This window comes from Lagopus leucura, unplaced genomic scaffold (genome assembly GCF_019238085.1).
Source record: "Lagopus leucura isolate 7727_CA_CO unplaced genomic scaffold, USGS_WTPT01 Super-Scaffold_73, whole genome shotgun sequence".
NCBI lineage: Eukaryota > Metazoa > Chordata > Aves > Galliformes > Phasianidae > Lagopus > Lagopus leucura.
Window position 1 is genome coordinate 82,965,538 of NW_024962252.1, and position 16,792 is coordinate 82,982,329.

The 16,792-nt window shown below is 37.2% G+C and overlaps 1 protein-coding gene across 1 annotated transcript in view; it reads right to left on the minus strand.

Moving 5' to 3' along the window:
• USH2A (usherin) overlaps window positions 1–16,792 on the minus strand; it is a 394,411-nt gene that overhangs the window by 90,036 nt on the left and 287,583 nt on the right. The window contains exons 48-50 of the mRNA XM_042878308.1: window positions 16,323–16,525; window positions 14,418–14,530; window positions 8,140–8,332 (exon numbers count right to left, since the gene is read on the minus strand). Of these exons, the coding sequence (XP_042734242.1) occupies window positions 8,140–8,332; window positions 14,418–14,530; window positions 16,323–16,525 (509 nt within the window). The remainder of the gene's footprint in view (window positions 1–8,139; window positions 8,333–14,417; window positions 14,531–16,322; window positions 16,526–16,792) is intronic.

The window sequence follows — 16,792 nt, forward strand, 5'->3', positions numbered from 1 at the left end:
TCTATGGGGATAATTTTTTTTCTGTGTTTTTAAATTTTGAATGGCCTTTAGACAATCTCCCTTTAGAATATAAGGTTAGGTTCTGAAGTCACAACTTACAAGACAGCAAAGAGAATTAAAATGGGTAGGGCAGAAGATGTTCCTCATTATATTTTGACATTTTACAGCCTTACATACTTTGAATTGATGCATTTTTCTGTGCTTTTTCAGCATACTTTCCCATTCAGCATCCGTGTTTTAAACTACCACTGTAGCTGAACATTTTCTCCTCAGGAGTTTTGAGCCTCTCTCTTCAGGTCCTATTTTATTTATTTATTTATTGCTGTTCAACATGTCACTGATAATGTAATCAAATCTACTGATTTAATCAACCCACTGTCCTTCCAGATCATGAGTTATGTTGTCAAATAAAACTCAGCTTTACACCTCTTCTCTGCTTTGTATCTTTTGGATTTCATTTTCTAAATCTGGCACACACTCCATGCTGAGTTTTTACAAACATCAAATCAAGTACCATCATGATACTACTCCTAGAACAGAGATATTTAGCAAGAACTCTTGATACCTGTAAGGACACTCCTCTACTCAAGACATCACAGCCAGTAAATGCTGTACCCGCTTGTGCAAAAGGAGGCCAAATGCATGTTTCTTACATATTCCTTGCCCTGACTTGCATGCCCTCTGGGACTGTGCCTCCCTCTGTGATCCTTTGAGTCAAATTTCTCTGCCTCTTTTCATGGATTTCATTTGTCACCCTGTTTTGATTTTTCAATGATGGGAACCCTTCAAATTTCACTTGCAGTCTTTCTGTTTTTACAGATGAAGAGACTTGCACATTCTTGGCATTACCTTGGCTCAAATGCTTGAGCAGCCATTCCACTTTCCATGAGACAATTCTAGTCTTACAAATAGTAGAAACAGCTGCTCTGCATATTTCACACTGAAAAGGCCGCTTCAGTGGTAACTCCAAAAAACTCTACTTGGAACATTTTTTCTGTTTTATTGGTGCCTCTTCTCTTCTTCCCGAATTCCTCAAAAAAATCCCCAGCTGAAAAGCTAGGTGTGTTCCAATAGTTTCAGCAGACACTTATTCTTGTTAAAAATGATTTAAGATCCTCAGTATTTCTCAGTACCCCCATAGTCAGCTTCAAAAAAGGGGTCCAGTCAGCTCTAAAACAAATTCAGACTCTCCTCTGGCAGTACCAATTGATGTAGTTGGTGATGTTATTATGTAGCTCCATTACATCCTCTGCAGTCAGCTGTAAATTGTTAATAACACTTTTTTGGCAATTCTGTAAAGATAGTTTCTATTTGCATTGATATTCAGCCCAACAATTCTGCATTATCAATCTATAAAATAAAATGCATTCAAGTAATGCTAAAATTATGTCATAGACAAAGAAGAAAAGCAGGTGGATTGAAAGCTATAGAGGCAAAAGGTTATTATTATCTCATCCTCTTAGATCTCAAAATGACAGTCCTCACTGGATGGTGTAACTGTACTTGGAATTAGAACCCTGGTGGCAATCAGATACAGTGACACCAACATTTTAGGCAAGTCTGAGATCTCACTCTCATAAATGGAGTTGAATGCTTGATGTATCTTGCTAACTAGAAGATCTCTGTTACCTGTGGAGATGAAATAAGATGCTCATCCTGAACTGTCATGGGAGCCCTTAAAAGTGTTGGTAGACTGAGTTACTCCTAAATCAATCCTATAGATATCTTCCCATCCAAGCACGTGGAGGGGACTGTGACCCAGGAGTGATGGGACTGGGCATGGCTTGGCATAAGAAAGGATTACTATGATATCTGAGAAAAGCCTGATTAACTAAGACTCTACTGCAGAGTAAACAGGTATCAAGGCACAATTGCATTTTTAAAAAATTATTCTTAAGAATATGTAAAAAAATATATAAAAATATATATTATATATTAATATATATAAAAATAAAAATTTACCTATGCAACTAGGTTTTATAAAAATTTTGTCATCCTCAATCCCTCTGCTTGCTGAAGACTTTGCTGAAGTTATGGACATGTGCCAGTTAAGCTAGGACTGATTTACTCAAATAAACAGATGTGCTAGGCAGCCATGTTTATCCTTCCTGTCAAACACTTGCTGCCAAAGCCACTTTGTGAAATAGCAATTCACAAAACACTCTAAGGAATTCCTATTAGCTACTAGAGTTCATTAAAAATTTCTGCCTGTGAAGCAAACACCAGAGAAATGATTGACCCATCATGTTCTCATGTGAGAGAATATTTTAAATTAGCAAAGCTCATTCTTTCTTAAATTATCCTAGAATCTATATAAACACTTTTTTTCCCCCCTAACATATTCATCTGTTTCTGAAACTGCTGTTCTCTTTCAGTAATTGGTACAGCCTTAGATCAAAAATCCTTGAACAGAAATTACTGCTGTTCTGTTACAAATTACTAAATATTATCTTACTAAAAAGAATTTCATTTCCTGACTTTCAGGTGTGTTACAAAACACATTGTATATGAAGTGTTCTCTTTTCAAAGGTTCTCTAAGCCTGAAATAAAGTGAAAAGACTTCACAAAATTGCTAGCACTGACAGTCAGTTTTACGTAAATATTGACACAATATCCTTCATCAGTGTTTAGATGTGTTCATTCTCTCTCCTGAAAATCACGTTTGTCAAGCTAGCTATCAAAGCACTATTTTGCTATTATTATATATTATTATATATATATATATTATATATATTATATAACACTATTATTAGTTCACTAACTGTAGATTTATATAGCTTCTTGCTACTGACAATAAAAAGTTCTGAAGCTGTATTAACACTTTCTGTCAGGACCCTTTTAATTGTTGATGTTTATACCCCTGATCCAACGAGTATGGAAATTATTAGCCCTTACACCACTACTTTACATTTTTATTGTACCAGATTCATTATTTTCAGTGCTCACACTGAGATGCCAGTGACAACAGAAGGACAGTTCAGAGCTACGTGGACAAGAAAGAAAGGTAAGCCTTCCCCACCAAAGTCAGATTATGCTTCCTGATGAATGAAGCTGGACTACGTTCCCTTGTTAACAGAAATACAGCCCTGCAGATTCTGTGCTATGTACTCTGTAAACTGATGTCTGATCTAAGATTTCAATCAGAACAAAGCTATGAAGCACACCTAACTGAAAATAGGGAGAGATGGGCAATTTTGGCTACTTGGGAACACCCAAACAACAATGGTTTGCAAATGGTTACTGGTTACTGCAAATAACATCTGCAGGACTTTGGGACCTTCCTGGCAGTCAACAAAAGTCACCATGAGTATTCTTGGCTGTTCCGATCAATCACACACAACAATCTTTTACAATTATTTTTGCACTCGAGAGGTATACATCTATCCAGGTCTGATTACAAGGACATGGGCAGTGACACCAGCCAGGGCATTTTGTTAGATCTTGTTAGAACAACAAAGTCTGTAACATTGCAGCAGAACAACAGATAACAACCAGAAACAAGAGATACAGACTTGAGCAAAGCTTGTTTGGGATAATAGGAACGTTTTCTCATCTTTATTAGGCTTACTATCAGGAATGTGCATGTAGAGATGTCTCTTTTAGCGGAAAGGTTCATTTGCTCTTTCAGGGATTCCCAAGATAGCTCTGAGCAAGATGGTGTATTTACACAACACAATGCTGTGCAGAGATACTAGCTTGGATCCTAACCAGGGCACACACATGCTAGTGCAAACCTTTGCCCAGCTAATTAGTGTTGCCTTTCTGATGTCACCATACTCCTTAGCTGTACCTAATTTAGCCAATGTTAGCTGAAGAGTCTCTGCATCCTTCTTTGCTGCATGGTGAGAACACACTCTTGTCTCCCCTGTACTGAAAAACTTGGATTTGCACAGGTAGTGAGGATTGTATTTTTGAGATCTCTTAATTAGACAAGAAATGATTAAAAAAAAATCACTCCTTTTCTGCAGTGCATCATATTAGCAAGCGGAAGTGACAAATCCATAAGGAAAAATCAGGAAAAAAATAATCCAAGACATGTCTTCAAATTATTTATATATATATATACATTTTAAAAAATTGTATATATACATTTTAAAAACATTAAAAAAATACCTGTTTTTTAAAGGCTCAGTATTCTCCTCACTGAATTCAAGGGAATTATGAGTTGGAAATTAAACCCATTATATCTTGTACACAAGATGCAACAAATGAATGGAGCAAAATGTTCAACTCCTTTAAAAGAATTCTGAAACCAATTTGTCTCCTGGAACAATGTACATTACCTACTTTCATTGACTAGTCTGTCACCAAATCTAATATGTACAAGAAGGATATTTACGTGGAAAGATATTTACATATGTAAAGAAAATGAACAATAGGTACAACAAAAATCATCTCCATTGTTTTTTGTTTTGCTTTTCATAGTTATTATGCCTCATAGAGTAGTACTTATGCAAGAGAATTTATTCTGCCCTAATCAATCTCCAACTATCAGAAAAGGACAGAATTCTTCATTCAGTAGGAGAGAAGGAGAAGTTATGAATTTGATAGCTCCAAATTCAGTCATTTACAACAGGACATGTTCCAATCACAAAATTCACCATAACAATTAAAGGCAGTCTAACTTGCTGGCAGCTCCTAAGGGAAGACAAGCATCTTCCAGACTTGGAGTAGAGTTATCATCCCTTGTGAGGGAATGTCATCTTTGCAAGTGGATTAGAAAGGTGCTGCCACTTCAGATCAGCAGGAAAATGCAGGGCTTCAGTTTCCTTAGCTGTACACAAATAAGAGGAAAATAAAAAAATACTAGTACAGCACCCTCTTATCTAGAGAGATGCAGTATTGTATTCTTAAATATTTCCAACATTGATAAGCTTTTAATAAAATTGATTCTTAACTTTCAATAGACTATACTGAGATGGCTTCATTCGGGCGATTCGGGAGATTTAAACGGGCGCAAACCGGAAGCGGCCCTTGATCGCCGAGGTCCGCGGCTTGGAGCTGTCTCTGGCAGAACCGCCGCGACTTTTAGCGAGGTACGGGGGGATTTAATCGCTTTCCTCATCGAGGATTCCCGCGGCAACCGTGACTTTACAGTGAGGTGACGGAGCACTGGAACAGGCTGCCCAGGGAGGTGGTGGAGTCTCCTTCTCTGGAGATGTTCAAGACCTGCCTGGATGCCTACCTGTGCTACCTGGTGTAGGGAACCTGCTTTGGCAGGGGGGTTGGACTCGATGATCTCAGGAGGTCCCTTCCAACCCCTACAATTCTGTGATTCTGTGATTTTACCTACCAAGCTTTTTGCATGCCTGCAAGGAAACTTAAAAATGCAAGTCATCATGTCAAGAGTTTTTACTTTCAAAAGAGTTGGGGACTGAGATCTCTATATATCAGAATTTTTTTTTTTTTTTTTTTTGTCAAACAAAAATGCCCCTTTCTTGTTCTGAATCCAAACATCACTTTAAGTGTCATCCTTCACACTTCACTGTATCATTAATGGATGGCAAATAGCATCTGGCACTGTGGTAAGAAGTCTTCTTTTCCAAACAAGTGCACACTGGTCAGCATTGCTTTTCTATACTGCTATCTAGTACACTATTGAATCTAAAGATAACACATAGTAGCATAAATACTTCAACATTGTAACTAGTACAGAGTGACAGTGAATCCAGTAAAAGTGTGAGAGAGCTGCTACATAAGCAGGAATGCTACCCCTATCCCAGACAAGCGTAAGGAAGAAAGGGACATTTCTAGAGCTTTATAGAAACCTCTGTTACAGACATTTTAGATCACTGTTAGTACACAGAGCAAACTAGACAAAGTATTGGGGGTTTATAGTGAAGAAGTATTCAATCTTCACTCACAAAAATTAAAAAAAAAACAAACTGAGTGCTTCAGTTTCCTCAGGATCTACCAGTCACTTATTATGCGTTTTCTACCTAAACAATTAGCACTCATTCATAAACACCCCCCCCAACCATCCCCATCTCTGACTGCTGGGTGCGAAGAACAAATAAATGTCTCTTTGTACTTCCTCACAATTGTGTGAGTATTGCAATACTCCATTGCATCATGGCACAGTTAAAGCTAGTGACATGTTCAGGTGTACAGAAACCACCATAGTAAACAATGTGCTATCATTAGATAAAAACTGAAAGTTGGGAACCTATAATAATAAACTGACACTCTTGAGGACTCAAAGTTATCATAAATTTACAAAATTATTGAAAAAGTAAAAATGCAGAAGATGACTGAAAACTAATCTAATATAAATTTTACTCACATGTATGCTAAAAGATCTATTAAAATGTCTACTAAGCTAAAAGCATGAAAGAAGTAAATTCACCATTTAGAACAAAAAACTTCCTATAATTTACTTGCAAGGTTTAAGAAATACATACGTTTAGTATAGTATTGCTTTCAAGGGAATGCAAAAGCTAAGGCTGTGTTGTCTGGGGTAATTTATATTTTTATTTGAGCCCCCCAGATAACTCACTTCCTTAATTACTGTCTTGTCTGACAGGGAATCTTGTGAATACATATCGTTTGCCTTAGTCACAGAGCATGTGATGATGCTTTTGACAAATAGGGACACTATTTCATTACATTAAATCTTACTTTCAAACTAAGAGATTTCTCCCTCATTTGTCAATAAAAACCATTACAGACTTCTGCTACGCTATTGATCCTACTCCTAAACAGGAACTAATATGAAGATTAACCTGCAAATAGCCATAATTTAAAAATACATCTGACAAATCACAATGGATCTCATTTGGGGCTGCTCATCATTGTCATGTAATAACCACCTACGTGTAGCTGAATCTAAATAGATTTTCTGAATAGGAGAATCTCGTCATTCAGCCAAGGAAGAATTCGGGGGGGTTGGGGGCTGGGAGGGAAACAACAAAAGAAACGATTTTAATGACCACTACTTGCCATGCACGGTTTGAGAAATGATTCCTCACATACAGAGAATATACTTTTACTGGTGTTTTTGAAATTCTGCATGCACCTAGAAACTTTCTTACGGCCTTTATGTGATCCAGCGTGATAAAAGATTTGTACTAAGTACCATCATGTGCCCCACTTGAGCTGACAAAGGACCTCCTGTAGCAATTCATAGCATGTGGTCTATGGTGTAAAGCTGAGGAAAATCTTCTCAGAAGAGTGGCAAGGCACTGGCACAGGCTGCCCAGGAAAGTAGTGGAATCATCGTCCCTGGAATTGTTCAAGAACCAGGGAGATGCGGCACTGAGGGACATGGTTAATGGGAATATAGTGGGGATGGGTTGGTGGTTGGACTTGGTGATCTTAGAGGTCATTTCCAATTTTACTGATTCTATGATTCTTTGAAACCTGACTGTTCCAAGCAAGATGCAAAAATATACACCAAATTCTGTATATGCATATGCCTACAGTGTAATTTAGCACAGTGGGATGAAAGCGGTATATCCAGAAGTTTAGTAGAGAGATCCCTCAGATGGTCTGTGAGACGTACTTGGTATTATAGAATCTCCTTGGGATGAATGCCTTTATTATACACATTAATCAAAATTTTCTGAAGGGAAGAAACTTTGGATGCATGTCTTTGAGTGAGTTGGTCCACAGGACTGAATAGAAACATGATGTCTCCCTCCAGCAGTGAAACATAATGTCTCCATCCAGCAGTGGGGTACATTTGAAATATTTCTGAAGCACACAGCCTGGTTTGGTTTCCTCTACAAAGAGTTTAGTTCATATATATGAAAGCCATTGTGACATTAAACTAATGAGCAGTGGATTTGCTTCAAAATTCTACTGTTGCTTCAAACTGCAGCTTCAACCTAAGACTTTCAGAAATGTTAACCTGTTCATGTCTTTCAAAAGGAGAAACAAAGTTAGCAATCACAGACAACAGAATCACTTGTCCTCAGACAACTGACATAATTCTGCCAGAAATATTTACACAACTGTCCCCATACTAAGCTCAAACATCCACATACAATTTTAAACACACTTCAAGACATGTATCACAGTTTCATTTTCACAATGTTAGAAGAAACAGAATCCTCCACTCCTTCTGATGGTTTAGGAGGTTTACACACTTGTTTCTAAAAGCATAACTCTTCCATATATATCATTAACTTAAGAATATACCTTCATCTCTGGATGATAACACACTTCTCCACAGACATTTTCATGCTTCTTACATTCAAGAGGAATGCACATTCCAGTATTTCTGCTGCTCCTTGCTGCTGGAGTACACCTCTTAAATGCTTTACGTAAGACTTCATATCCTAGGATAATGCCATTTGGCTGTCCGGGCGAAACCCAGTTGATTTGAAGAGATCTGTGAAAAGCAGAAAACTAGCATATGTTAAATTATTTCAAGTATTTATATTTCTGCAGATACTTAGCATGCAGCAGTTCCAATTTATACTATTTCACATAGAGTGAAATATTTCAAATATCCAAAACATTCACCTGAATGGTGCAAATACATTTCACACCTTCAATATACAAAAGGTGCAAAAGCATCAACACTTACCAAAACTCAAGGAAAATTAACTGCTCCCACAACCAAGGTTTTTAAAAGTGGCTATTTAAAACACATTCCTTTCATGCTTCTGAAAACCTGTATAATAAAGTCTTCCTAGCATTCTAACCATTTCAGTTAACTGGTAGAAGAAAGGATTCACCATGCTTTCTTGGTGCTCTAGCATGAACAGTTGTATACATGAACTGTTGTGAAGGCTGGAGTAACCATCCCATCCCTGGAGGGACAGGCAGCTGAGAAACTGAAGATCACCCCTAGGCTATGGACTATAACCAGTGCAGCTGTTCAGTCACCATTAAGAAGAGATTTGCACTCAACTTGCCTTTTCAATACTCAAAAAAAAAAAAAAAAAAAGAACCAAAAAAAACCTAATGTTGCTCTGAAACTTTAACACATAAAAGAAAGAATTCACCACTAAATCACTATACAGCAGTTCTCTTCTGTGCTTAAATATTTTAATCTACATAAAAGTAAAAAAAAAAAAAAAGCAAGTGTCTATAACAAACTCAAGAATTCTGACTATGAGAAGAAAAGTAGTCTGCAGCTGCCCATAGAAGATTGTAAAAATCCTGTTCTTGATTTCAAGTTTGATATCAAGCCATCATCAATTTAAGGAAAGTATCTTCGGGAAGAATCCTGTTGAGCTGTAGTAGACTTATTGTTACTGAAAATCTGCAGGTGTTAGCTCCAAAATCTCATTTAACATTATAATATATGTCTCAAAAAGGAAATTTAAAACACAAATTTTTCTCTGTCTTTTATAATGTACACATTTTACACAGATATTTCAAATGAAAAAAATCGTTTCTGGCATAATCTGGAATGTTGCGTAAAACCGGAATTTCATTCACTATGTCTTTTTTCTTTGGCTACAGAGGAGGAGATTCCAATGCTATGCATAGATCAATAGGTGGACTTCTAACACTGTAGAGTATATACACAGGCTCCAAATATCTCTTTTTAATCTCCATATCCCAATCTGTCTGAGTGCCAGTAACATGATAAATTAGCATTAATATGAAGTGAAAATATTACCACAAAACAGCAGCTGCTGAGATAAATGTTAACGTCTTAACAAAAAGAACTGAACTATTACTTCACTTCTGTAAGATATAAACAGAAGAATACACACTGCAACAAGTCTTTGAGAATATGAATTAATGTCACCTGTGAAAGAATTACTTCAAAGGTGGCTTGCAGAGGTACCATTTTCACTCCAGGATTTTGATCTGAACCACAGATTTAATTCTGTATTCCATACGTGGCTGGTTTGTGTTCATTAAGAGAGGAGATTTAGATTGAATATAAGGAAGAAGATTTTACAATAAGGGTGGTGAGGCACTGGCACAGGTTGCCCAGAGAAGTGGTGGATGCCTCACCCCTGGAGACACTCAAGGTCAGGCTGGGGGGGGCTCTGAGCACCCTGATCTGCTGTAGGTGCCCCTGTTCAGTGCAGGGGAGATGGACTAGATGGCCTTTAAGGAACCTTCCAACTCAAATGATTCTGTGATTCTAACACAGGGACATGAACACACACTTGCATGTGTGCACACATGCTAAAATGTTTACATTTAAATGTTATAAGATTTCACTTAAAAACATAAAAGCAAGAAAATATGTTGTAAAAAAATTCAGAAAAATTTAAAAAAGGGTAAAGAAGAGAAGTGCTTCAATCTTTATAAATGCCACTGTAGCTCTCTGCTGGTCTTTGCGCAGGGCAGATCACAGGAGCAAAGTGAGCACTTCCAGTTATATCTTTGAATTATCTGCTTTCTGCATTCAGACCTTGAGAGTGTCCTATAGAAGCACCCTGCCAGTTTTTGCAGTTTTCAGGTCTCTAAAAAATTTCAAACCAGGTCCAAGAATTCATACGAAGATTTTAATATTTTACCTTCTCTGCAGAATTTAACATATATTTCTTCATTTAACAATAACTTTATTCGATTCATAGATGCACATTTGGTGTGAGCACATCTTAGTATCATACAAAACTACAGCTGCCCCAGTAAATTCTGACACGGGAGTTCACTGCATAGTGTGATTGAAAGGGTAAAACCCAGTATGACCTTTCAATAAAGCCACAAAGGCATGCTCTCACAAGACTGGTAAGCCCCTTTCAGTCACATCCACTTCTCCTGATGTTCACCACCCATGACAAATTGAGGTGGTTTTGAAAGCATCACAGCAAGAACAATCTATGGTGCAGTTAAAAAAAATCATCAAGATTTCCATGGAAGTGAAATGAATGAATTAGTTTCAACTTTTTGACCTATGCTGTCTGAAGAAACACCCCAGCCTGAACTGAGAACCTTCTCAAGCAAGTGCAGGCTGTCTGGGACATGACGGGCACTTCAGTGTGCAACTCACTGTATCATGCATGCTGCCCACAGAAAATACAGCTGAACCTGATTCACACAAAAGCTCTTTTCAGGCTGCAATACTCACGAGATGCTACAGCAGTTTTAGAAGATAAAGAACAATTTCAAACTGACCCACAAAGTTTTATTTGCTTTTGGTTCAACAGACCAAACTGAAAACATGTGAAGAGGATCCAGTCTGACATTTCTGAGAGTGTGTGTATATATGTATAAAACCATGAAAAATATTAGCATTTCACAGTTTTGCTTTACATTTTAAATACCTTTTGATAAATGAGGGCAGGACAAGGGGTAACAGTTTTAAACTAAAAGAGGGTAGGTTTAGAACAGATATAAGGAAATCCTTTACAACGAGGGTGCCAAGGCTGCCCAGAGAAGCTGTGGTGCCCCATCCGTAGAGGTGCTCAAGGTCAGGTTGGATGAGGCCCTGGGGAGCCTGAGTTGGAGAGTGGTGTCCATGGACATGGCAGGGGGTTGAGGCTCGGTGGACTTTAATGTCCTGTCCAACCCACAAAAGGAGCACAAGATTTGTTCAACATTCTTAAGACAGGGAGCACTGCTATTATTAATGACCTATGGATCAAACACTTTCCTCATCATGAGTTCACACATACTACACAAGCATTTCAACATTGCTGCAAAGTAGTTAACTATTTCTTGTAGCATGAATTGCTGTGCCGATGTTATTAGGGAAGCGATATTACACAGTAGAGAAAGTCTGATGAACAGCTTTGCACTTCTATTGATATTAAAAACTGCTTTGGAAAATCTTTCTGTCTTGTTTTTCCTATTAACAATGTAGAGAGAGTAATCAGGTTTCCTCCACAAGAAACACTGCTTTGAACACTTTAGGCAAAGTGCTATTAATCTAAGCATACTTCAGAGCCCTGACTTTGTGTTTACTCTGTCCTCTTATCATTTCATGACTGGATGTGGCTTCAAAACAATCTTCCCCAGGATATTCAAATAGTTATTAATTCCTTATTTTACAAGTTTACAATATTTCCACAAGTTTTCCAAGTACAGATTGCCCAGAGAAGCTGTGGTGCCCCATCCCTGGAGGCTCTTAAGACCAGGTTGGATGGAGCCCTGCACAGTTTGAGCTCATGGGTGGCAGCCCTGCCCACGGCTGGGCCTAGGGCTGAGTGGCTTTGAGGTGCCTTCCAACCCAAGCCATTCTACGTCTGTATGATTACAAACAGGAAGAGAAAGCAGTATTTTAATGCAAAATGAACTGTTTTCCAATATATGATAAGTACTTAATCCACTACAAAAATTTTAAGTCAGCACCTATAGGTAGGGAGTATACAGACAACCTTCTAATCTGTGCAATAAAATGTACTGCTTGTCTACAGAGACAAACCCTGAAGTCCTAACTCAAAACAACACATACTCAATTTCTATGCAATTTCTACCCATCTAAAGATGGTCGATATCACTCCTCCACAACCTTCTAGCTCCAAATACCATAACTAAGAGAAGATAAAAAACTAGAATATGACTTCAGGACTGGGTTCCATACTGTTTTCTATCTGAAGTTTGGCATTATAAAATAACCATTCCAGGACTGTGACCTTTTGTGCCAAGTTTCAGCCTGAAGCTGAGTTATTAACTGCAAAGGGTGGAAAAGCAAGATATTTATAATGGCTTTGGTGGTATAACCTTCATTAGAGCAGTCTGGATGGAGCTGCTACCAGAAAGACTTCTAAGAAGTTGGTGCTGAAATTATAATTTATGTCATGCAGCACCTTGAGGCAAATTTTAAAACAATTATTTGCAAATGCTACAAAGACATTATCCTACAGCATTCTCATCAATAATACAGCCCCCCAAACTGATTCAGAAGAGGAAAAAAAGCCATGATTCCAATTAAAGACGATAAACTGCATGATATGTATTGTATCTCAGCTATCCCATGTGTCTATACTGCAGAAATGCTTTTTTTTTCCTCTGTCTGATGACATTAAAATGTTTTCTTGTCTACACAAACTATTTTTTTCTCTGACTCTCCTCTTTTATGGAGGATAAATAAGCAAAATTCATATTCAGCCTAGCACCAGCTGAAGCTGTCAGCTGTAGTGTTTGTCATATTTCAATCAAAGCTGAAGCCAGACAGTCATTTTTATACTGCACAATCCTTACATACTCGAGGACCAGAATTAATGAATTAGCTATTGATTAAATTCCACTCTAGCAAATCCACCGTGGCAAATAAATGAACTACTCAGGGCACGTGTAGGCCACGGCCAGACATGTCCGGGCAATCGATCAGTAGTTAGTATTCTTTTGGGATATAAGAACAGCTGATGATAATATGACATGTAGGAAAAGGCAGTGTAGAAACAGAGCCTGCTTCTGGCTGAGCAGATTATAAAGTAGGAAGGCATTTTTGATCCTTTTGCATTCATGTGTTATGACATATTTAGTCTATATATAATGGCAGAAGCATGCATAAGTGTTTGCAGTACAGACAATACAGACAAAGGCATACGTAAGTTAAAGCCAAGGGCAAAAGATGGGATCCCGAATTGAGTCCTTATCATCAAACAAGCTTTGACTATATCTGTATATGTGACAGAAAAATAGGAAGCTTAATTTCACCCATATACAAAGACAAATGCTGAATTCAAACAAAACGTAGAAATGATAAACAGTAAACTAAGTCTTCAAGAGCCTGAAGGAGCAAATCCATTCTGTTGGCCATTTCAGAAGGCTCAGTTGTTAGATTTCTGTTATTTACAAAAAAATTACTTTTTTTTGTTGTTGTTTCTACAAAACTAACAGAACTTATGAGCTTATTATGTTACTCCACCAGAAGTGTAATAAAATCACAGGAACAATAAAATACATGCAGGAGGTTAACTGTTTTATTGTTGAGATAATACTGAAAAATGTGCTATCGAGCCTTGTTTTAGTCTGATTTTTGAAGATATTAACTCTCACAGAATCACTGTATATGCTACTAGTTGGCATCTCCTCAATATTGCAAAACTGTTAGTCCTTTTACAATTAAGAAGTTTGCTCATGCCCAGTGGATATGCAGATTGCAAACAATGGTTCAAGGAGACACAGATGTGTATGCCATTTAAGATAGCTTACTAATTTTTACTGTTGTGATGGGTGACTTCTTTTTACCCACAATTACTCTAAGTTTCCATTATCAGCATCGCATTGCTCCCAGAGCATTAATCTTCCTCTTCCTAGCTGACAGCAAAATGTGATAATTTTCATTCCCCTACACTTCTTCTTTTAACTACTTCTACTTACGTCTTATTTATTATCCCATCACAGTGATACCTAAATGGCTGTGCACAACCAACCAAGAGGGAAATTTCTCCAGCTGCTCATTTGGCCAAAAACTCTGATATCAAAAATAAAAACCATGGGTGGACTGTTATTTTTTTAATGTGCCTTATTCAACTGAGAGATTGGTCCCCACTCTGGACCTCATTCCAGGCACAAATTGCTCTGATATATGCAGACCACTCTTAGCACAGTACCTTGAGCCAATTACATGAATAACGGGGGCTGACAGCTGCTCTGGCTCATCTTCCACAGTTGTAATCTGAGTCCCATTGCTTCTCACACAGGCATAGATAGTGCAGGCTTCAATCTGATGAAGAAGAACATGAGTTTCAATTACTCAGCTGCAGAAATTATTTAACTCTGCCAATCCTTCAGATTTCTTTTGTCACTCCGAATTTTCTTATTTTCTATTTAAATTTCCGTATAGCCAAGAAAATACAGCAACTTTGAGATAAGTATAACTATCAGAAATACATTATGCTTTATCACATTTTCCCACCCCATTTGGAAAAAAAAAAACATGAGACCTCTGAACTCTACTGCTATTCTCTATTAAATTATCAAGAATAGTGTTGCAGTTAATTTGTTATTGTGTATATATAAGCAGAATCTCATAAATAACATTGAAAAAAATCTCCATCTACAATGGGATAGGAAGACAATAAGCCAGCACAGTTTGATTTTGGTTCTTGAGTAATCCATTTCATTTTGCTATACCTACCACACATTCTGAAATAAAATTAATTTTCCATAGTATCTTCTATTTCTTCACATTTATGTTGGAAAATTAGGCTAAAGATAAAAATGCAAACATACACTTGGTTATTAAATATCTCATCAAAATTAAAACTTGTTCCTTCCGGTTCTTGGAATTAAACTAAGCAGAAGCAAACTGAAAGAGCAAGAGAAGGACAGTGACAGGGTTTCTGTATTAGCAACACAGAGGTTGTTCAAAATACAAGAGAACAAAAAGAAAAAAAAGCAGGAATGCAGGTAGATTGCCAGTGAGATGCATGTGTATCCAAGATAATACAGCTTCCAGAACAAGAGCAACCCAAAGGAAAAAAGAAAAAAAAAAAAAAAAGCTTATTTTGACATTACCTATCACATTGATGCAAACATAAGTGCAGTATAAAAACTAAGAAAGTGTTAAAAAAAATAATAATAATAATATCACAAGTGGCAGAAAGTGGCCATAGTAAATTAATAGGGAGGGTCTGTAAGTGAGGCAGTACATCGAATTTGCATTGTTATTGAGAAAAGACAAATGCATTTCCAGGCAGCATTCAGAAAGTCATATGTGTATTCATGGATGGAGGTTTGCTGTTTTCAGAGGGGCTGCAACACAGAAATGTTACAGTACGCCTGCTTGTGATGTTTATTTACGGCATGTAGTAACTGGGTGGAAATTTTTCAGAACGAACTGCACATGGCTACTACAAAGTCTTCTTAAAATAAGATGAAAGCTATTCCTGAAGCAAATAGACAGAAATAATTACAATTAAATGTCAAACTGTATTTTTGAACACATTAGTGCAATTCAAGGATAGAAATACATATATATGCATTTCTATTGCCTATCGTATTTTTTCTGTCTAGAGAGACAAAGATAAAGTGGAAAACAGAAAAAAATGTTGTACTTATTAACAGCATAAGAACTACTACTATGATTTGAGATATCAAGACTGCTCCATCCTCAGAAGAGTGAGGAGAAAAAAATGATAAAAGAATGACAAGTGCAATATCATTACTTCTTTGTGCTGATACATTATGCATGCCTGATGTTTCTAAAACAATTGCAATTTTCTTTTAATGAGTAGGAGTGGAATCTTTGCTTCTTTGTAATATATGTTGGGGCTTTGCTAATGTTGTAGCACAGAGCATTTAGTGGAAAGTAAATGGAGTTTTGATGGCTTGAAAAAAGAAATAATGGAAATATGTGTTATGAGAAAAGTACACAGACAAAAAATATGCTGAAAATAAATTTATGCCTTGTATATATATGTACACAAATACTACTGCAAATATATGGCCGTGTATGTAAAGAAATTTATGAAATTCAGCTTGTATGCTATGTAACACAAAAAAGATATTCTAACCTGTATATTGTATATAGTGAATGGAGACAAGTCTGCTAAAAGAAAGGACCCAGGCTCGTTCATTCCAGTCTTGTACTGCTTATTGTTTACATAGATAGAGTACTCTGTGACAACACCATTCGGGTTTGAAGGCGATGTCCAGATGACACGTACAGCTGTACTGTTGATGATGACAACCTCTGGAGGGAACATGCCCTCAGGCTCTAGAAATAAAGGAAGAAACTGAATAAACTCCAGCTGTCTCTGCAAAAGCACTTGTTTAACCAAATGCAGATTAGTATTTAGGTTTAGCAAAGGGTTCACTGCTTATCTGCTTTCCTCTGATGAAGTTATCACAGTCTGTAGTCTTCTGTAAATTGGCTTATTATACTCTCAGTTAGAAACCATGAGAGCTGATGGTAAAATGCTTTATACCACCAGCATAGTGTCAATCATCAGTGGTATGTGGCCAGTGAGATATGATGATAAAT